We start from the raw sequence: 21758 nt of genomic DNA, 5'->3' as shown, positions 1-21758 counted from the left end.
AACACTGTGAAATGAAGTCAACAGAGGAGCAGAAAGACTCAAGCATATTTTAGGCACAGGCAATTAGTGTGAAGATTCACAGGTATGTGCACCAGGAGGTCCAAAATTCCTTCAGACCCATGTGAAGAACAGTGTCTTATCCATAGCACCCATTTGGCTGAAGAGTCCCACATCAGGAGTCTGCGGTAAATCATTAGGACCTTTCCAAGTCCCTACCGTGGCAGCCTTTCCTGCTTGTTGCCATAAATCCCAAGAAGTAGCACTGATCCAACTTCTAATTCTTCTAACCACATGCTTTGAAAACTCTATCTTAATTGTGAGCTCCTCCACCTGGGTTGATGCTGATGTGGGCTTTAACGTGTGTTTTTCCATGGTACAAAGAAATTGTTGATTCAGTTGTGGTTTTATAATATTTTTGAGGCTTTGTGGCTTGTTTTGAAAAGAGAAAATTACTTGACTGCTAAGACTGCTTTAGAAAGATTGGAAAAGCTGAACCAAGCAGTGTTTTGCAATTAATACTAATTTCCTGGAGTCACCAAGTCAATAGTTTGCTAAGTAATTTTACAGACAAGAAAGGGGCAGGAGGAGGGGAAGAAAAAGCCATTTCACAACCTGCCACCAGGACCTGCTATGACATTTTGAGTGTGACATCCCTGGCTCATCCTGGAAAACAGCAGCATCGAGCACGGAGCTCTGAGGAGGGGACTGGGACTGGAAAGGGCACAATGAAGCCTCCTCCACCCTGCCCCATTCTTGCTGTGTGTGCTGGAGAACTGGAAATACAGAAATAGGGGATTTCAACAGGTTCTAAATATAATAAATATAATATTGAGTCCTTAAGAGATTGGTTGGTTGTGTTTTGGTGTTTGATTTTTTTTTTTAAATTGGGTATGAGAATGTGTATAACTTGTGTTTCTTCCAAATGGGTTTGTGGACTGCTACACCTAAACTAAGCTACAGACTGATATTATTTTTCTAGTTAACAGCAGGTTAATCAGAGGCTTATTTAAATGCAGCTTTCCCTGAGTGTCAGAGCCCAGTAAACCTGATTTGGGAATGGAATGAGCTACCTGAGGAAAAAAAAAAAAACCACCATGAAGTGGTCAGATACTCCTTACCTGTAGTTGCTTCCAACAGACAACAGCAGGTCTGGACATGGACTTATTTTCTCCTGTCTTCTGTTTGCTGTTACAACTTTTGGCGACTGGAGGATTTTATCTCCCAGCGAGCAAGGTTTCTGTCTTGTACAAGACCAATTTCTACGGCGTCCAGCTGCAAAGGAGAAGATGCTTTCATTCTAAAAAAGAAATAATAATAATTTTTTAGGGTTGTTTTTTTTTCTTAATGAGTAGTTGATATTTTCTTCACGTTTAAACCCATGCTTGGCTTGCACTGAGGGTGAAGGAGCGGTTTTGGGGTGAAAGCCCAAAAGGCAGGAGCTCTCCCAGGGATGGGGAGAGGAGGAGGGCGGTGCTGGGGTGTGTCCCACCATTATATCCCGTGGCTGGAGAGGAAGGAGAGAGGAAGAAGGGAGGAAGGAAGGAAAGAAGGATGGCACCTCTGCGGGGGCCTGGGGAGATGCGTGAAGAACGGGCTGGGGACCCCGCATCCAGCCCGGCGCTGCGGTTCTTCACCTGGGAGGAGATCCGGGAGCGGAGCGGGCGGGGGTCTCCACCACAGGAACACTGGCTGGTGATCGAGAGGAAGGTGTACGACATCAGCCAGTTCTACCGACAGCACCCCGGGGGGGCCAGGCTCATCCACAGCCACGCCGGGCAGGACGCCACGGTGAGTGGTGGGGTGGCGTTTGGGACCAGCTGGCTTTGGGATGCAGGGAGGAGGAGGAGGCTGGTACCCGGCAAGAGCTTGGGAGGTGACTTCGCTGGGGACTTGGGGGGTGTTCAGGGACAAACTGCATGGTGATGAGTAGGACGTGGACCTGTTGGAGCAGGACCAGAGGAGGCCACGGAGATGCTGGGAGGGCTGGAGCCCCTCTGCTGGGAGGACAGGCTGAGAGAGTTGGGGGGGTTCAGCCTGGAGAAGAGAAGGCTCTGGGGAGACCTTAGAGCCCCTTCCAGTCCACTCCAGGAAAGCTGGGGAGGGACTTTTCACAGGGCATGTAGTGATAGGATGAGGGGTAATGGCTTCAAACTGGAAGAGAGTAGATTTAGATCAGATCTCGGGAAGAAATTTTTCACTCTAAGGGTGGTGAGACACTGGAACAGGTTGCCCAGAGAAGCTGTGGCTGCCCCATCCCTGGAGGGGTTCATGGCCAGGTTGGATGGGGCTTTGAGCAACCTGGGCTGGTGGGAGGTGTCCCTGCCCAGGGCAGCAGGTGGAACTGGATAAGCTTTAAGGAACTTCCCAATGCAAACCATTCTGTGGTTCTAGGATTCTATATAGCATGGCTGGGGGTATATAGCGTCCTCAGGGGGTACGTGGTATCATCACTACGTGCAAACTTTCCAACCTCATGCTATGGAAACAGGCAAATATAGAGGCTCAGGTTGCAGTGAAACCATGTTTTCCCAATTGATACAGAGTCAAGATACTTGTTTTACTCCCATTCTGAGCAGATAAGGTTGCGAGGTGATAATTTACAAATCTAGCACACCTTCTGAGAAATAAGCTGGGTCTCATATTCCAAAGGAGTGAATGCCTGACCAATCATTTCCTTTACTGTACTTTCTTCTAACTTTACATAAGACAGCAGAAACTTACTATTCTCTTATCCTGAGACTCTGTTTGGTTCCACTAAGATCTGATGCCCTGGGGCCGTCTCTTCCTGCCCCCACTCACCAACTACACAAGCTCATTTGGTTGGAGACCTGGAATTTTTTGTGACTATTAACTCTTTTCTTCTGGCAACAGCCAGACTGTAACCGTGTATCTGGCTGAAGTCTTTAAGATTACTCTTATCTCCTGATCTCACTTTTGCAGCTACTGTGGACTGCAGTGATTGCTCACAGTCAGGGCAAAGTAGGGAAGTTGCTACAAGCCCTGGCAATGACAGTAGCTGCTTCTAGAAACATACCTTTAGGAAAGGTATTTCTCCTAAACGCCACCCAGCATAACTTGGATGGAGAATAGGTGTTCAGCCTGGAGAAGAGAAGGCTCCAGGGAGACCTTATAGCAGCCTTCCAGTATCTGAAGGGAGCCTACAAGAGAGATGGAGAGTAACTCTTTGTCAGGAAGTGTAGTGACAGGACAAGGGGTAACGGTTTTAAATTGAAAGAGGGGATATTTAGATTAAATATGAGAGAAATTTTTTACTGTGAGGGTGGCGAGGCTCTGGAACAGGTTGCCCAGAGAAGCTGTGGCTGTCCCATCCCTGGAGGGCTTCAAGGCCAGGTTGGAAGTTGGAACTCAATGATCTTCAAGGTCCCTTCCAATCCAAACCATTCTATGATTCTATAATTTGGGCGTGGAGATCTCTACCTTGTAAGTAATAGGAAACACATTTTTATTTAAAGCAGATTTTAAAGGCAATTTTCTCTTTGGACAAATTGCACAACAAAGGAGATTCTGGTCTGTGAATAAGGAAGGTTCTTTGGGCACCTGGATGTCCAGGAAGATGGAAAAGTCACTAATATTGTGGTTGAGAAGAGGGGGAAGAAGAAGGGCAAGGGAACTAGACCGAGCTTTAGGCGTATGATGGAGATTTATTCAATTTTGCATTATGGAGCTTGCATACCTGTAGTAATTGCAGTAGTGGAAGTCAGACCTCTTCCTTTTGCCATCTGAAATAAGATCTCATGTAAAAGCATAGGACAAACACGAGAAGAAAAAGGCCAACAAAATCTTGCGGAGACATAAGGGTAAGCCAGGCATCTTTGCTATTGCGGTTCCTCCCCAGTGAATGTCTTGCTGTGCAGAGCAAACTGAGGTCACTAACACAGAACTTGTTTTTCTTACCTTTTTCTTTACTTTTCTGCATTTGCAGGACGCCTTTGTAGCTTTCCATGTTGACAAGGTGCTGGTGAGCAAGTACCTGAAGTCACTGGAGATTGGGGAGCTGGCACCGGATCAACCCAGTATTGAGCCCACTAAGAATGTAAGTCTATCCTCATAAAATCAGATCAAAGACAGAATAAAGGGAAATATTCTGAGATTAGACCTTGTTCTTCTGTATCAGTGTAGCTCCTGGAAAAATGGGTTCTTCACAATTTTTTGTGCTACTGCTTAGAAACAATACATGAATATTAATCTCAATCCACGTTCTGTGTTTGAGATTCTTGAAGATGGATTTTTACTTTTGACAGCAACTCTGCATAAATGGCAGAGCCTTGTTTTTCTCTCATGAATTTCACAGCTCCCACTTCTTTCCCTTGCTTAGAGAAAGAGCTAACCAAAAAGGAAGTCATTCTTTCCAGTTGATAGTAAATTTTCAGTCTGTACTCGCTTCTGTACTCTGTACTCAGTCTGTACTGTGCTGAGAGTAGACAGTCTGGTTTGTCAAAGAAAACCTCATGAGAGAGGCACAGACAACAGAACAGGAATAATTTAAGAGTACAAATAATCCCTGGGCTGTATGGTCCTCATTGCTTCCCACTGTCCAAGACTCTCTTTTCCCTATTCCTCTAAGCCCATCCTGACTTGTCCTTTGCGTAGTCCCACGCTGCCTGCTGAAGGGGGGTAAGATGATTCATGGCCCCATGTAAACCAGCCATTAGAAACACAATTCAGAGCAGTCTGGCTGTCCCAGAATGGCATGGCCACGCTTCCTATGTAGGTGGGAACCCCCTGAGCCCTCTGACCCACCTGTGGCCATGCCTTGCCTATTTCTCAATCCCATAGCTGACCTGCAGCAGAGCCTGTATGTGCCTTGCTCCATGCAAACTCCATTTCCCCAAAACAACTGGGAAAGTAGGCCAACTGTTGTGGGTTGGAGACAGGAATCAGGCTTGAGAGGCACCTGCAGAGCTGGCAAAACCGAAGGTGGGTTGGTCGAGCCCATGTAATGTGCTCATTTCTTCTTCCACCCTTCTTCCACCAGCCTGAGGCCAGCTGAGCTGTACATGCCGTTTTCATACAGGTATTTAACCCTCCCCTGTTAACCGTGGGAAGGGTAAAGTGAAAACATGTATTAATCCATCAGAACTAGTGGCAGAAGAGGAACAATTTCATTCCAAAGACCTACCACAAGATGGCAAGCTATGTTCATGAACATCCAGCATACCTCCACCAGACACAACTTCCATCGGAGCCCTGCCAAAAAAAACGATGAAAGAAGCACCAAAGACACAGTCTTAGGGATTGGGGGTACAGACATTGTGCTCTGGCTGCTGCTTGCTCCTCTGCTCCATGGACCTTATCAGGCAAAGACACAGAGAAGCTGTAGGAGAACGATGATAAAGTTTACCAGGGTGCAAGCCCAGCTCTTGCCCATTTGGCCAGGTTCTTTGCTCTTTCTTTCCTCCTTTAAAGTGGTCCTGGGCTTTTGAGGCTGCAGTGCTACACTCTACAAGCAGGGAACATGTAATGCTGGTGCTTCCCACAGAAAATGCTGGTGAAAGATTTCCGTGAATTGCGTGCTACGGTTGAGAAAATGGGACTTCTGGAGCCAAATCAACTCTTCTTCTTCCTGCACCTCGCTCACATCCTCCTGTTGGATACTGCTGCTTGGCTCATTCTCTTCTATTTTGGGACATCCTTAATGCCCTTCATTGTCTCGCTGGTGGTGCTGACCATTTCCCAGGTAAGCAATGAAGTCCACAGCCTGTACACATGGACTTGCACCAACTTTGTATGTTGCAGTTTTCCAGTCCTCCATTTCCTTACTTGGCATAGTTCTCCTTTGTCACAAGAAGACACATATGGCATGTGTTTATAGAAGACATAAAGAAGAAATTCTGCATGTGGTGAGCTCCCACCAAACCTAGTCTGGGATTCTTTCAGCAAGGTATATTCTAGGGGAATCAAAGAATCAAGAATGGTTCAGGTTGGATGGGACCTTAAAGATCATCCAGTTCCAACCCCCCTGCCCTGGGCAGGGACACCTCCCACCAGACCAGGTTGCTCAAAGCCCCATCCAGCCTGGTCTTGAACCCCTCCAGGGATGGGGCAGCCACAGCTTCTCTGGGCAACCTGTTCCAGTGTCTCACCACCCTCACAGCAAAGAATTTCTTTCTGAGATCTAATGTAAATCTCCCCTCCTACAGTTTAAAACTGTTCCCCCTCATCCCGTGGCTCCACTCCCTGATCAAGAGTCCCTCCCCATCTCTCCTGCAGCCCCCTTTGGGTACTGGAAGGCTGCTATAAGGTGTCCCTGGTGCCTTCGCCAGGCTGAAAACACCCAAAAGCCTGTCAGAAGCCTTAAGAGTATCAGGATTTCATAGTTCCTTTACGATTGTGACTTTGGAGCAGTGTCTGAAAAATAAATCTTGGTATTTCAAAGCAGGTGTTTCAAAGGACAGGTGTTACACCCTTCTGGTCTTAATTCCCGTTTTTGTCCCCTCCCAATGTCTATTTGCTCTTTCAGGTCCAGGCTTCATGGTTACAGCATGATTTAGGACATCTTTCAGTGTTCAGGAAGCCCAAGTGGAACCACTTGCTGCACAAGTTTGTGATGTGCCATTTGATTGTAAGTACCTGAGCCTGGAAAAACTTAGACTCGATGGCTTTCCTGTAAAAGCCTGTGTTCTGAAGACTCCGTGGAGGAGCGTACTAAGCATTGGGCAAAGGAAGGGAGTTGGAGAGAATCTATCTCTGAAAGCACTGTACTTTTCATACTGTGTTCTTCACTAAAACAGGGGGCATCAGCCAAATGGTGGACTCTCCTGCACTCCCGGCACCATGCCAAACCCAACTGCTTCCGGAAAGATCCCGACATTGATATGCACCCTTTCTTGTTCACTTTGGGGAAGAAATTCTCTGTGGAGGTCAGTGTGTGCCTGCATGTGCTCAGGAACCAGGAACTGGGAAGGACAACCTAGTCAACAAAAAAGACGCTGTACCATAAAGATCTAAAACTAAGCTGTGATGACAGTTCCTGTAAAAAGTAGACCTGTGTCTACTTTCTTCAGCCTTAGTAAGGTGGTCACAGTGCACATTAAGTTCCTTTAAAAATGTCTAGAAGTGTTGACAAGTAGTTGTAAATAAATTAGAGATTATGTGTATGCATCATATAGAAGGTGGAGAATCCATCAGGAAAAAGACTTAATGGTTATAGCAACTTAATGACCTGGCAGAACAACTCGGTAACTAATGATTATTAGATAACTTGTAAACATTAATATAAAGCATAGTTTTTATCACATCATTCTGTTCCAATCCAGAAAATGGTTGGTATCTGTGACAGCTTTTTCCTTCCTACCACAAACCAACATAGTTTTTTCTTGTGGGCAGTTACTTCTCTTTTGGCTGGTCATGAGGATATCTAAAGCAGCTTTTCAGCAATCACTTAGTTAATTTATTTTCCCCTGCTAGAGAGAAATCTTATGCTTGCTTAATAGTTTGTCTTTGAAGGACTTCACAAAGCTGTAAGTAATTAAAGCCTTACATTAATGGAATGAAGGTTTAGAGAAAAGGTGTGTAGTGTATGAAAAGTAATTGGACAGGTAGACAAGAAGGAGATGGTAGGAGTGAGGGTTGTGAGAAGTGTGCAAGAAGAGTGCCTCTGGGGAAGAAAGAATGGAAGACAGCAATTTACCTGTGCAGGTTGCTTTGTTTCCATTCAGTATGTTTTTTTTGCCGTTTCTGTTCACAGCTTGGGATCAAAAAGACAAAATACATGCCATACAACCACCAACACAAATACTTCTTCATCAGTGAGTATCTCCATTCTCCTGCAATACCGTGAGGGGTACCAATGGGGCTTGTAGACCTTACTTTTGACCTGTAGAACTTCAGCAGGCCTAAGGTGCCTGCATCAAAGAACATAATCATCAGTTTGTATCTAGTTTTTGGAGGAGTTGGAAACCTGACTGGATAAAACCCTGGGTAACCTGGTTTGTCCTCATAACTTATACTGCTCTGAGATCCTGAGGTCCTTTCCAGCCTGAATTATTCTATGATCCTGTATGAGGTCAGGTTTCTGTGCCCTTCTTGACTTGAAACACATTAATTTGGTTTGAGAATTTCTATTCAAATGGCTTAAGTTTGTTCCAGGGTAGAAAAAGTAGTGGGGTACACTTATCTCAGGTCATCTTAAAACTGTACTGCTTTGCAAAAACAATTCTACATGTAATTTGGGCAGAGAAAAGGAGAAAGACTCTTAACTTATTAATTAAGGAACTTACCTGGATGAGTGTGGTGAGGGCTGTGGAAGCCACTTCTCAAAATATTCCCCTGTGGCTGTTCCTCACTTAAAAGCCTAAAATGAAATCTCAGCTTTGCAAGCACCATCAGATTAATGGACAGAGCTAGAAATGTTTAGAGGCACTGGTAGAGCATCCTCACCAGCATCAGTCATTGCTTTCTTGCAAAGTGGTTACTGTGATAGTCAAAAGGATTGTCAAGTTTCTGGCGTCTTGTCCTCCTTATTTTTCAGGATTCAACACACCCCTTTTTTTCTTCTCCACTCTTATAAATAAGCTCTCCATGAGGAAAGGGTAGGCAATGCTACCTGTGTTGGCAGGTGACATCAGCAGTAGCAGGCTCTTCTGCTGAAGAGCAGGACCTGCCCTCAACCAAGCTTCAGAGAGCTTCTTGTCTTACCTTTGTTTCACCTCTTGAGGTCAGCAGGCTCCCAGGTTGCCTTGGTGCATACTGATATCATCCAGAAAATTCTGCAGCCCTAAAGCTTCCCAGACTATTCTCTGTATTGAGCAGCTCTTCGGAGATCCTTTGCTTGAAGTTTGATTATGTGTCATTTGGTCCATGACATTACCAGTGATGATTGGTTCTCCCTTTCAGCTCTTCCTCCACTCCTGTTTCCCACCTACTTCCACTGCCACACATTTTACATTGCCTACACCAAAAGGTACTGGGCGGTAAGTGTTGCTATTTGTGAGGCCAAGAGGGGGTCAGTTGTGGGTCTTCAACCTTTCTTCTGAATGTGGAGCCACCTTCTGTCCAGAGCTCGGTCCCTGCTGTGTGACACTGTGGGCCCTTCAGTCAGGGCTACTACGATGGTCAGTTTGGTGGAGTGTTTCCAGTGGTTCTGTGTGCTTTCCTGCTAAACCCATCGTGTTCCTCAGCTCGGTGATAAGGGCCTGAAAACACGCAACAGGCTGTTGGGCTTCTGCTTTGCTTTGCCTCATTTGCAGAACCACAAAGTATACTGTCTCCTTTGGTGTGGGAAGCTAATTGGAAGGTTCATAGGGGTCAAGAAGGGGAGGATGTGGATTTATAGGAGCTCCTGTTGATGATCTGTTAGCAGTACACATGCGCTTGGTGTTCCTTCCTACGCCAGGCAGCCACAACGAGTGCTTCATCCTTCCTTCTCCTGCCTGTGTTACGCCTTAAGGAGGACAGAGCAACTTCCAGCCAAGATGTCATCGTTGGTCTAGCACTTAATTCACTGTGAAATCCTGGGAAATGATTTGATACAAGACTCCAACTCATGTTTCTGAATGCATACTCATTTGCTAATATTTTAATCTCCTTACTGGGCGTGAATGCTCAGATTCATCTTCGTGAGAGCAAGCCGTGAAAAGAACATGTTATTAGCTGATGTTAACTTGGATTGCTCCAGATGATTCCATTTAGCAAAAAGCTACATAAGCTGAATGCAGACTGTTTTCTTGTATGTATAACATGAAACTGAGCAAAAGATTTAAAGGAATGTAACTGATAATTTATTTTCTTCTTGTCTCTGGTTTTGGCAGGACTTGGCCTGGATGCTGACCTTCTATATCAGATTCTTTTTGACTTACGGATCACTGTTAGAAATAAAGAGTCTCCTGGCATATTATTTTATATTCAGGTGATATCTCTTTAGAAGGTTCTTCAGCCTTCCTCTACGTATACTTTCCATCTGGACCTGCTTGCCTTTCTCTGCCTTTGCTTATCTATCCATGCTCTCCTTTATGATTTTTTTTTTTTTTTTCCTTTTGCTTAGTTTTTTCATTCCATAAAGTTAAACTCTAAGACTCTTCTGCTGTCTCTCTGAATTGCCAGTTCAAGTTTTATGTCACCTCACTGGCTCTGGCACCAAAGAGACTTCACCGAGTGCTGACCAAACTGAGAGATACTTACCTTAGACAACATTCAGTGCTTTGGGTGTCGGGTCTGGTACTGGTTAGAGAAAGAGAACTTGGAGTTAGAGAAAGAAAACTTAGCCTGGGCTTGCAAACACCCAGGCATTATCCAGCAGCATTAGCTTGAATGGACAATACACTCTCCACTTGGATCATTTTACTGGATCTAATCAGTTTGGTCTTTGGATACAGATAAAACGAGGCGAGTATCAGACTCCATCAGTTTCATCACAGAACATATTAAATAATCATGAGTTTCATAAGGAAGTATGAAACTTCCAGGGTTTGGAAGTTCTTCCAGGTGCTGGATTAGCAAAGCTGGTGTTGAGCCATGTATTTGGAACTCCAGCTGTGCTGTTATTTCAATGGCTCAGCACTGACTTCCTTACCTGTTACTGACTTCTGGCCTCTTGTCTGGTTGTGCAGGATGCTCGAGAGCAGCTGGTTTGTCTGGGTTTCACAGATGAACCATATCCCTATGGATATTTACTATGACAACAATTTGGACTGGGTGTCTACGCAGGTAAAATATTTTCTGTTCTTAAGAACTGTGGCCATACAGGTTCAAATTCCAACCATAGGACAAGCAAGCCTCTATTGCATTAAGGGTGAAAACATGTTGGTAACTGGGAAGTGCAGGTTAATAGGAGAACGGGATTCAGTTATGGTAACAGCAGAGGAGGACAGCAATGACAAGTTCATGGGCAATCTAAAATCAAAGCAAAGTCCCAGCTCTCTTTCCTAAACATACCCATCTCCCCACGTATTGCATCGTTCTATGTTGGACCTTTTCCACTTATGCAGAGATGGAAGCTTGTGTCCTGCTCCTGCTGAGTAATTTCACGCTACTAGAACACCAGCGTGGTGTCTCCTCTTAGCAGAGAGACTTACTGGAGTCCAGCAGTAAAGTGTGGCCACCAGAGAAGTCCCCTGCCATCTCTGCTTTCTCTGCAGAGTTGGTTTGAGAAGACCCAGGAGGAGCTTTTGCCTGTCTGTTCACACGTATTCACAGGAGCACGGAGCCAGCTCCTAGTTTTACCATGATCCCTGGTAGCCAGTCTGTGCACAGCTGCTGGCCCACAAAGCCAAAGGAGGATTATGATCCCTGGCTTGAGGTAGCTCAGCTTAGGCTAACAGAAACCAGCAGAGCAGAGTAGCACAGTGCACTGGGCCCTTTAGCCAAACGAGAAGGGCTGCAGTCACCAATCCATACTGACTTTTGCTCTCCTTTCCCCTCCTCTAGCTCCAGGCAACCTGCAATGTTGAGCAGTCTCTGTTCAATGACTGGTTTACTGGGCATCTGAACTTCCAGATTGAACACCAGTGAGTACACACCCTGAAAGAGAATTTTCTTCTCTCTTCTTTTTTTTTTTTTTTTTTTAAATTTTCTACCTCTACAGCTGTAACCACAAAGGTCAAGATCACAACATTGTCATATCTCAAGATTTCATCCTGAACTTCATGATATTTGTCTTCTTTTTTTTTTTTTTTTTTTTTTTTTTATAAATTTTTTTTGCTTCCCTTTTCTTCCCCTCTTCCCTATTCTTCTTTCCTCTGAATTTTACAAACAGTCATGGGGGGCCAAAGAGTTTATCTTTAAACAGAATGAAAACCCTAAAGAGAATCATAATCGCAAACCTTCACTGGACCCCCAGGAAGGTGAAAACAATGTGGGCAGGATCTCTGAAACAATATAGACAGCAACAGGATCTGCCCAAAGTAGCAGACCCACATAAGCATTAGTGAATATATACGTGCTAAGGCATCTTCTTCATAGTCTGACACAGTATTTTAAGATTATCTGTAATAACTATTTATGCTATTACTCTAGAGACTGAGCTACGCAACCGAAGGATGGGCTCATCTCCTTTTCCATGCTATGGAGATGGTTACTTCTGGAGAAAGGGGAGGGGGGGAAATAGTTTCTTCCAGTTTATGGCATCATTTTAATTAGGAGTAGTGTCACTTCAGAGGTGCTGTGGAAAATAACAGAGAGGGAAAGCAGGAAAGTCAAAGAGTTACTCGTGCTACAAGCACACCAAGGGGAAAAGAAGAGCCAGGAGCAGCTGGAGACCCTCCTCACAGTGAGGGAGGTGGGTGATTCCTCAGAAGTAATAATGAAATGTGAAAGCTATTATTATGGAGCTATGCTTATGAAGCACTTGGAGAGACTCTGTCTGTCTCCTGTTCACAGCCTGTTCCCCACCATGCCAAGGCACAACTACTGGAAGGTGGCTCCTCTGGTGAAGTCCTTGTGTGCCAAACATGGCATTGAGTACCAGTGCAAGCCCTTGCTCACAGCTTTTGCAGACATTGTGCAGTAAGTAACAACACACCAACAAAAAATTGCTGAAGGATGTAGGAGAGACTGGACTCCCTAAGAGCAAGAGTTGGCTTGTTCTTCTCTTAGAAATCAACACACAGAAAACCCTCATTCCCCTTGTCCCCACCATCACTCCCTTAAGCAATCCTGCATAATGTGGCCTCTTGCGCTCTCTCTTGCAGCTCTCTGAAGAATTCAGGAGAACTCTGGCTTGATGCCTACCTGCACAAATAAGATGACAGGGCTTGATGGTACCATTCACAGCCTGCCACGTCTTTGCATTCCAAGATGAGGAGCAGGCATCACAAGGGTCTCTACAGCAGAAGAAAATGAGTAAGAACAGAAGGATATGATTCCAATAGATATGAAGCTACCCGAATTTTACTTCTGGTCATTCTTGGTGTTTTGGTTCAGATGTGTTAAGAGTGGATAAGGCAAACAGAAGATGGCCGGTTAGAACAAGAGAACCTCCTTGCTAGCTGTCTGTGAGGAAATATGGCCAAGAGCATTTCTAAGCCTGAGTATGTGTTCAAGTCAGATTAGGGACTGGTGCAGCTGCACACACAGAGTCCTCAGACCAGTATTTTGGGTTGGTTTTGGGTTTTTTTGGTACCCCTCATGTGGGGGGTTTAATGCTTAATAGAATGTTTGCTCATTTGAAGTCATTCAAAATTGTACCGGATTTTGAATTAACATGGTTTTCCAGCAATGTGCTGAAATCATAATAAATTATAATAAAGTACATATCACACAGAGTACAGCAACTGTAGTCTGCAGCTGAATAACACCACAAATGTGTTTCCCATTACTGCTCTCTAGACCATCTTCATCCTCACAGCGCCAGGCATCCCCAGTTGTCAGGAAGAAATACAGGGGTTGAAACCAGCTCAAGTCCACTGTTCTCTTTAAGTTTTTTTATTCCTTATACTTTGTGTTGGGCTGAGCCACGTGTATTCTCCCCAGGTTGGTCTGGCTGAGTTTTTTATAACCATCATGTCTGTAAATCACCGACTATGCCATCCTGTACCTTTGGGAGATCCAAATGGACCATGACACGAAACTCTAACCTGAAACTTAATAGGCTCAAACCCTACTTTCTAATTGCCCTAATCCTGAACCCAAACCTTAATCCTAATAGCCCTAACAGGCCATAATCTTAATGCTGACCATAATTCTAACCCTAAAACCTCAAACACCAGTAGGCCGTAACCACAGCACTAACCCCTACCTTAACAGCCCTAACTCTAATATTAATAGGCTCTTACCCAAACACCAATAGGCTCTAACCCTTACCTTAACCCTAATTTTACTGTCCCTAACCATAATACTAATAGGCTGTAACACTAAACATAACTCTCACCCTAACCTTAACGCCAACCCTAATGCTCATAAGCACAAACCCAAACCCTAATGGCCCTAACCCAAACCCTAATAGTCCCTAACCCTAAAACCAACCTTAACCCTAATGGCTCTAACACTAAACCTAATCCTGGTCTATTCAAACAAACTGATTTGAAGATTTTTTTGACTAAATGAAGTAACATGCATATTTTACTTCCTATGCCTTGATACATAAGGAAGAGTTTACATTACAATTTTTGGAGCTCACTCACGCTCTATAGTTACAAAAAGTCCCATCCTGTTTCCAAACACCCTAGGAAGTTTTGGTGGGGCTGGAAACTTCCTTGCTTCCCAGTGAGGTTTTAAAGCTCTGGAAACAAACCTGAGAGTTTGGATAACAAATAAAATCAGGTGATGAAGGTGGGACAAGAAAGCAGGGAAAAGGGTAGAGTTGGGTAGTGGCTTATGCAAGTTTGGCTTGCAGAAATGGCAGCCACGTGAACCTACCATGATGCAAAGCTGCTCTTGCTCCAGAATACATCCTGGATAGTTATTTAAATTGGCACCACACAAGGTTGAGTGCCAGCCATTTGGACTCAAGCACTGGCTGTATACTGTAAGGGAACAAGAGTCCAGGATCCAGCAAGGCTTATTATTAAGCTCAAGCTTATTACGGTAGTTTTGAGAGTTCAAGAGTAAACTGAATTACCTGAGTGGACTCAAATTTTGGTTCTGCCAGGCACAAGGTGAGTGGAGAAAGAGGCTCATCTGGGTCCTTGAGAGGAGTAAGAGTCTGTACTTTGGAATGGGTACCCTCCCGAGTACATACTCAAACCCTGAAATAAAGACTAACTTTCAGAAAGGAATCTTTGGGAACAAAAAAAAAAAAAATTCATTTGAGTATCAGCAGGTAAGAACGCTTTCTTACAATAATGAACGTGATGAAGTGAATAAATAGAGATCACACCTGGTAAAAAGAAAGATATAAGAGAGCCTCTGATTAGATAATGAATGGACTTTGTATTGTTTGTGCAATGATTGTCTGAATTATAGGTACCGCCAAGCACTGACTTTTACTTTGAAACCTTTAACCCAGTACAGCCAGCCAGAACATGTAAAAGATTTGTTATTAAACCATTTTCTGCCTTGGAAGATGTGCAATTATGTTTAGAGGTTAACGGCACGAAGTACAATTCCTGAACCATGGGAGTAAAAGAAGTGATTCCCGAAAACTCTGTGGGAGCAGTAAGGAGTAAAGCAGGACTCAGAACACTCTCAGCTATTCATAAACACATTTCCACTATTTTATAAAGCCTTTTGAAATTACCTTTAGTAGTCTTTGAAGATAACTTCCCTAGGTAGGTGAGAGGTCTGATTTTGAAAACCAGCATTTGATTTTTGGACCTTCAAGATCATTGGGCTTCTATTGTAATTTGCAGTCAGGACCCCAAAATGCAATTAAAAACAAAAGGTGCAAATGTTTTCATTAGCTGAGGGCCCAACAGTGCAAATGAGAAAGGGCGTGCAAGAAGGTTGAGCAAGATTAAGATGAAGGCCTGTGGGTAAATGTAGAATAAAGTCTAAGCAACATGGATCAACGCCAGGGCAAGCAGGAGTTGCTGCCAATTTTTCCCCAGGTATCTTTGACCAATCTTATCAGCACGGTAGACACTCTCAGCTATTCATAAACACATTTCCACTATTTTATAAAGCCTTTTGAAATTACCTTTAGTAGTCTTTGAAGATAACTTCCCTAGGTAGGTGAGAGGTCTGATTTTGAAAACCAGCATTTGATTTTTGGACCTTCAAGATCATTGGGCTTCTATTGTAATTTGCAGTCAGGACCCCAAAATGCAATTAAAAACAAAAGGTGCAAATGTTTTCATTAGCTGAGGGCCCAACAGTGCAAATGAGAAAGGGCGTGCAAGAAGGTTGAGCAAGATTAAGATGAAGGCCTGTGGGTAAATGTGGAATAAAGTCTAAGCAATATGGATCAATGCCAGGGCAAGCAGGAGGAGTTGCCAAATTTTCCCCCCGGTATCTTTGACCAATCTTATCAGCATGGTAAGTAGTATTGGGTTAGATGAAAGGCTGCCTGTATTACCTCAGGAAAATATGTAATAGCTTGGTGAGATTCTACAAAGAAGATACCATTGAGAGGGCCAAAGAAGGAAACATATACAAATTAGTTACACAACCCAACAGAAAAGCATTGAAAAAAAAGAAAAAAATATGGAAAAAAATTATGGTACATGAAAACAGAGTGGAAATAAAACTAGCAGCACCAACAGGTTATCTTTTAGAATCACAGAATGGTTAGAGTTGGAAGAGACCTTAAAGACCATCCAGCTCCAACTCCCCTGCCCTGGGCAGGGACATCTCCCACCAGACCAGGTTGCTCAAAGCCCCATCCAGCCTGGCCTTGAACCCCACCAAGGGATGGAGCTTCTCTGGGCAACCTGGTCCAGTGTCTCACCACCCTCACAGCCAAGAATTTCTTCCTGAGATACCATCTCAATCTCCCCTCTTTCAGTTTAAAACCATTACCCCTCATCCTATCACTACATTCCCTGATCAAGAGTCCCTGCCCACTTTTCCAAGTGTGAAGAATGATTGCAATAATAGAAAATATTAACTGACTCTAAAACACAGCCTTTATTCCTGCAACTCTGAAATGCAAATTCTATTCTCCCCCTGTGATCATATACTGAAATCAGAGGTCCAGGACAGTTTCCACTGGAAAGAATATTGATAGTTTGAATTTTAAATGAAGTGGTTTTTCCGATAAATTTGCTCTGGAAAAGGGTATGGTTTAAGAAATATCAGCATGCATGACTAATTTCATTTCACATGCAGCATCTCATATTAATAGCTAGATATTAAGTAAATGAAATAAGCACATTCATTGTCTTGTGTTATAAAGCTGAATGGTAAATAATAAAAAAAATAATCTTAATCTTTAAACAAAAAGCTGTATCTGTTAAAAGGTTGACACATCGCAGCCAGACTTTTTATAGTATAATCACTCTGCTTATTTCATGTAAAACTGTTGAAAATATTCCTCAGCCTGCAGTCTTCACAAGCTTGTACATACACGCCTATCAGATGCCTAACTTCCCTAAAAAAAAAATCCCTTGAGGCTTATTTGTTTTAAATCTAAAGGAAAAAGAAGGATTTAGGAAAAGTAATGAACATCGAAAGCACCTTGGACTCTGCAATAAGTAAAGCAGGGAAAAGGAGCAGAGATTTCTTCATTCTTGCTTTCCCAACTTCCCCACACAAAGTCAAGAACCTGTAGACAACATGAGAGCTACAATTATGCAGAGTTTTGTGCTTTTATCTCCTTCCTATATATTTTGATTATCCCCTGCAAGCTACACAAAAAGGAACACCAGACTTCTTGCCTAATTTAACTAGGTTTAACAGAAAGCAAGAGGGGAAAAAAAAATAAAAATGCAAGTGAGGCAAAAGTACGTGTGACTTCTGTTAAAGATTACACCTTTAGGCAGAGGGGAGCATTGCAAAATTTAAAGCAGCAGTGGTTTGGGCAGCTCGTGGCTTCAGCCCGGGAACAGGTCGTGCAGACCTCTGCTCAGGGTCAGCCCTGGGGAAACCTCCACTAAAGCACTCAACCAAAGACCATGGTTGATCAAACAGGCCATTCCCTTGGCGTGGTTCCCTTTGATCTATTATATCAAGACAATGCTAAATGTGAAGAAACGACTTGTTTAATTTAATTGTTTTCCAAAAAGCAAGGAGGAACCAAAAAGAATGCTGGACATGACCTACAAAGGCAGAGTAACTGCAGTGGGGTGAAGGAAGCAAGCTGCAGGGAAAGCAGGAGATGGGTGTTTGTTTGGATTCAGGTCTCCCCAGACACCCTCACACTTTCACAGTCTGACAGCCCAAGTAGAGAAAAAGACATTTCAACCTGCCACAAGAACTCAGTTCCCTGCTTCTTCACACATTCCCAAGGGCAACCCCGGCAGCATCCGTGAGGGAAAGCTGGATTTCAAGCTAAAAACTGGCCCAGCTGCCACCCCAAGGGCAGAGAGAGGGAAGGCTGCCTTAAGGCACTTGGTATTTTCATCCAGTCTGGGGAGTGTTGCAACTGCAGCTTAGACTGTAAACAGTATCTCCCATCATCCTTATTCCTCAATAATTCTTACAACATGTGTGCACAAGGTCAAAGATTCTTGAGACTGAAGTGTGGAAAATACAGAGAGATGATTCTTCCCCAGCTGTCTGCTTGTAGAAGAGTGTATCCACTTCTGTGTCAGTGCTGTTGTTGTATCAACAATCACTGAGTCAACGATTTATTGCACTGGAAAAAAAGAAATCAATAAAAAAAATAACAAAGTTCTCAATACAGGTCAAAGTTTTTAAAGGGTGAAATCTGAGAGAAACGAGCAAAGAATAAGTACTGACATTAACTGACACAGCAAATCTATATAAAGCATTTTTGTGATTTGCCACATGCTCTGAAAGAGGAAATGAAGATTTTCTTCTTACTTGTTCCCTTATAGCTTTCCAGAATTTGAATCGGATCACTGGATCCAACATTGATTGCAGCAACAAAGCAAAATGCCTTTTCTAATCCTGGAATGATTTGAATGAGATGGATTAAAATCAAGGTGAATATTTCAGAGGTTTTCAAGAAACTTGTCAAGACCCTGTCTGCAAGTTCTTCTGGGGGAAAAAAAAAAAAAGGCAAAGTAACTGGTGTCTGCTGTTTAATTTCAAGATAATGTATCATCATTTAATGAAACAGCTCAGGCAGCAACTGATAAGCTGAAAAAAGTCACAACGAATCATACAACAGTACTAGACCTCCTTGATCCAGCTAGTTTGCTCTGCTGAGCAGGATGTAAAATTATTTTATTTTTAAGTTAAAAAGTTACCAAGCTTTCCTGCATGACCTGAAAATAAATTTCAGCACAGCTCCCAAGGGCCTGTTTGCTCTCAGACTGCACCACAGTGAGATTTCCAGCTGCACCAGGGTTGAAGTTTGACTTGGGGTGGAACCCCACCACGACAAAGTTCAAGCTTTTATCACACAACTAAATCCTACAGGCTCTGCACAGCAGTCCAGGCTGGAAAAGTGTCATCATTACCACTGAACTGAGTATCCAGCTACTGCAGTTATTATTTTTACACTGCTGCCCCATTTTTTTAGCCTTGATTGACTTTCCTAGACTCCATAAGTATGCAACCCTTTACAACCTTTTGCAAACATAGGGCTTTTTCAGGAATCTTCTTCATGATCCAGCCCCACAACTGAAATCATCCTGATCTAGAAGAGTTCCTCAGAACTTCTCACGTGGGAGGAGTTTTCACAAGAAATGTACATTGACATTTCCTTACCAGGAGAGAAGAGGGACATGACAGATGCTTTGCAGGCATCTTAAACAGCTATTTGAGAGACAGCAGCACAGCACAGATTATAAAGGCCTTGAGCTCTTCCTCTGGATTCAAGAGCTAAGTGTGAATCCAGCCACTACTGACAAACCACTAAATCTAGCAAAATTGCCTTTATTTCATTTACAATCAAACTAGAGCCTTAGTTCTTTTCCCAGTTCTGTCCAAAATGGCCTTATGCAACTGCTTAAATCACAGAGTCAGCTGAGTCAAGGCAAAGCTTAAGTCCAGCTTCGCATGTCACGACCCGTGTCATGGACACACAACTGTAAGCCCAAACATGGGTTCAGATTAAGTTCTGCAATATTGCCTGGGAGGAAAGGTCAAGCTTTACCATGCACCTTCATGTAGTCTACTATCAACAAGAGATAAGAACGTGCAACATTATCGCTGGCTCAATCCACTCCTGCAGCACTGGTTTGAAGCCTCAAGTCCCACAGTGAACAAAACTCAGGAATGCAGAAAGAATCATGGACTGGTTCAGGTTGTAAAGGACCTTTAAAGACCATCTAATCCAATTTATTTAATGGACACCAAAGTCATGGACACCAAAACACTGCTCAGAAGACAGTTTCCCCTCAAAGGCAAGGAGCCAGCTGGTTTCAAGAGAGGAATTCAGGGCTCATTTTCCCAACGTGCTTAAACTGTAACTATCTGATCCAAACCTACCTCACCCTTTTTCCCCCTGGAGAAGATTTAGCAACTCCATACACTCACCTGTCTCCTGGCACAGCCCTCTTCAATAAATGTCCACTGAGATTCCGCAATCTGCTGCTGGGCATCTTAAACAGCTATTTGAGAGACAGCAGCACAGCACAGATTATAAAGGCCTTGAGCTCTTCCTCTGGATTCAAGAGCTAAGTGTGAATCCAGCCACTACTGACAAACCACTAAATCTAGCAAAATTGCCTTTATTTCATTTACAATCAAACTAGAGCCTTAGTTCTTTTCCCAGTTCTGTCCAAAATGGCCTTATGCAACTGCTTAAATCACAGAGTCAGCTGAGTCAAGGCAAAGCTTAAGTCCAGCTTCGCATGTCACGACCCGTGTCATGGACACACAACTGTAAGCCCAAACATGGGTTCAGATTAAGTTCTGCAATATTGCCTGGGAGGAAAGGTCAAGCTTTACCATGCACCTTCACGTAGTCTACTATCAACGAGAGATAAGAACGTGCAACATTATCGCTGGCTCAATCCACTCCTGCAGCACTGGTTTGAAGCCTCAAGTCCCACAGCAAACAAAACTCAGGAATGCAGAAAGAATCATGGACTGGTTCAGGTTGTAAAGGACCTTTAAAGACCACCTAGTTCAATTTATTTACTGGACACCAAAGTCATGGACACCAAAACACTGCTCAGAAGAGAATTTCCCTCAAAGGCAAGGAGCCAGCTGGTTTCAAGAGAGGAATTCAGGGCTAATTTTCCCAACATGCTTAAACTGTAACTATCTGATCCAAACCTACCTCACCCTTTTTCCCCTGGAGAAGATTTAGCAACTCCATACACTCACCTGTCTCCTGGCACAGCGCTCTTCAACAAACGTCCACTGAGATTCTGCAATCTGCTGCCACTTTTGGCTACTGGAGTCCAGTTTGGAAAAGGGAAAACAACCTGCGGAGGTATTTCTGAGAGAAGCTGTAAACTTAAGTTTCAAACTCACTCCCAATTCCACTGTTAGTGATGTGCATCTAAAATAAAACAGTAATAGGAAGATGTTGAGCAACGCTCCTTCACACGTAACTAAAAATTGCATTGCAACAACCCATCAAAGGAATATTTGATTTTACTTGGGCAGAACAAAGTCAAAACATAAGTGAGACTGTGTCATGTCATGTAAACAGTCTTTTAATTCTCATGGTGAGGAGCCATAAATGGATTATTTTGGGTCATGTTTATTTGAAGAAACAGCGTTATTGTTCTTCCAGGGCTGCTTCACCCTCTCAGCGCCTTTTGAAAAAAACATGTTTTACTGTACAATACTTGTCATGCTCAGTTTAGCAGCACAGAACATGGGCCAGTCTTTTAAGTACTGAAATGGTGAGTTTTCAAAACAAAAGGTAGCTGCAGAAAGCACATACTGCCTGCCCAGCCCATTCTAGGTCTTCTCAACCATACTGTGCAAGATGTTTCTTCTCTTCCCCATTCCTTAATGCTCAATTTTCTTGACTTGACACCAACCAAACTTCAGTCCACCCTCTACTCTAAACTAGTCTAACTTACCCTAGAATTTATTAACAATAATCATTTATGGGCACAGTCGGATAAAGGCCACTTGGACAAAGTTCATAAAATAGCATTTATGTTAAACACTCTCCTAAAGGCTCCACAAATTCATGTCACAGTGCCCTTCCCACCACATGGACAGTCGGTGCACTTACCCACTGATTTCTGAAGGTACAACGTACAACGAGGCATGAGGCACACAGTTCCCTACCTTGGAAAGGCAAAGTAGGGATTCAGGAACAAAGTAAGAGCAGTGAGAAAAGCAGAACTGAACATTTGAGTATCAAAAATCCCGAGAGCTTTTTGAAA

The 21758-nt window shown here is 43.5% G+C and overlaps 1 protein-coding gene across 1 annotated transcript; it reads left to right on the top strand.

The window, feature by feature from the left end:
- Positions 1–1578: 1578 nt before the first annotated feature.
- LOC106891907 (fatty acid desaturase 1-like) lies at positions 1579–12699 on the top strand. The gene is made up of 12 exons (XM_014948737.1): positions 1579–1788; positions 3944–4054; positions 5501–5698; positions 6482–6583; positions 6753–6881; positions 7709–7769; positions 8857–8933; positions 9771–9868; positions 10569–10665; positions 11386–11465; positions 12337–12462; positions 12648–12699. The coding sequence occupies exons 1-12, from the start codon at positions 1579–1581 to the stop codon at positions 12697–12699; spliced, it is 1341 nt and encodes a 446-aa protein (XP_014804223.1).
- Positions 12700–21758: the final 9059 nt, after the last annotated feature.

Source organism: Calidris pugnax, unplaced genomic scaffold, assembly GCF_001431845.1.
Source record: "Calidris pugnax isolate Ruff unplaced genomic scaffold, ASM143184v1 scaffold107, whole genome shotgun sequence".
Taxonomy (NCBI): Eukaryota; Metazoa; Chordata; class Aves; order Charadriiformes; family Scolopacidae; genus Calidris; species Calidris pugnax.
This window is presented reverse-complemented; position numbering and strand designations above follow the sequence as displayed.

Coding starts and splice junctions, on each gene's coding strand:
- LOC106891907 (XM_014948737.1), top strand. CDS start 1,579: ATGCGTGAAGAACGGGCTGGGGACCCCGCATCCAGCCCGGCGCTGCGG. Junction 5,699..6,481: donor TGGTGCTGACCATTTCCCAG/GTAAGCAATGAA, acceptor TTGCTCTTTCAG/GTCCAGGCTTCATGGTTACA. Junction 7,770..8,856: donor ACACAAATACTTCTTCATCA/GTGAGTATCTCC, acceptor TCTCCCTTTCAG/CTCTTCCTCCACTCCTGTTT.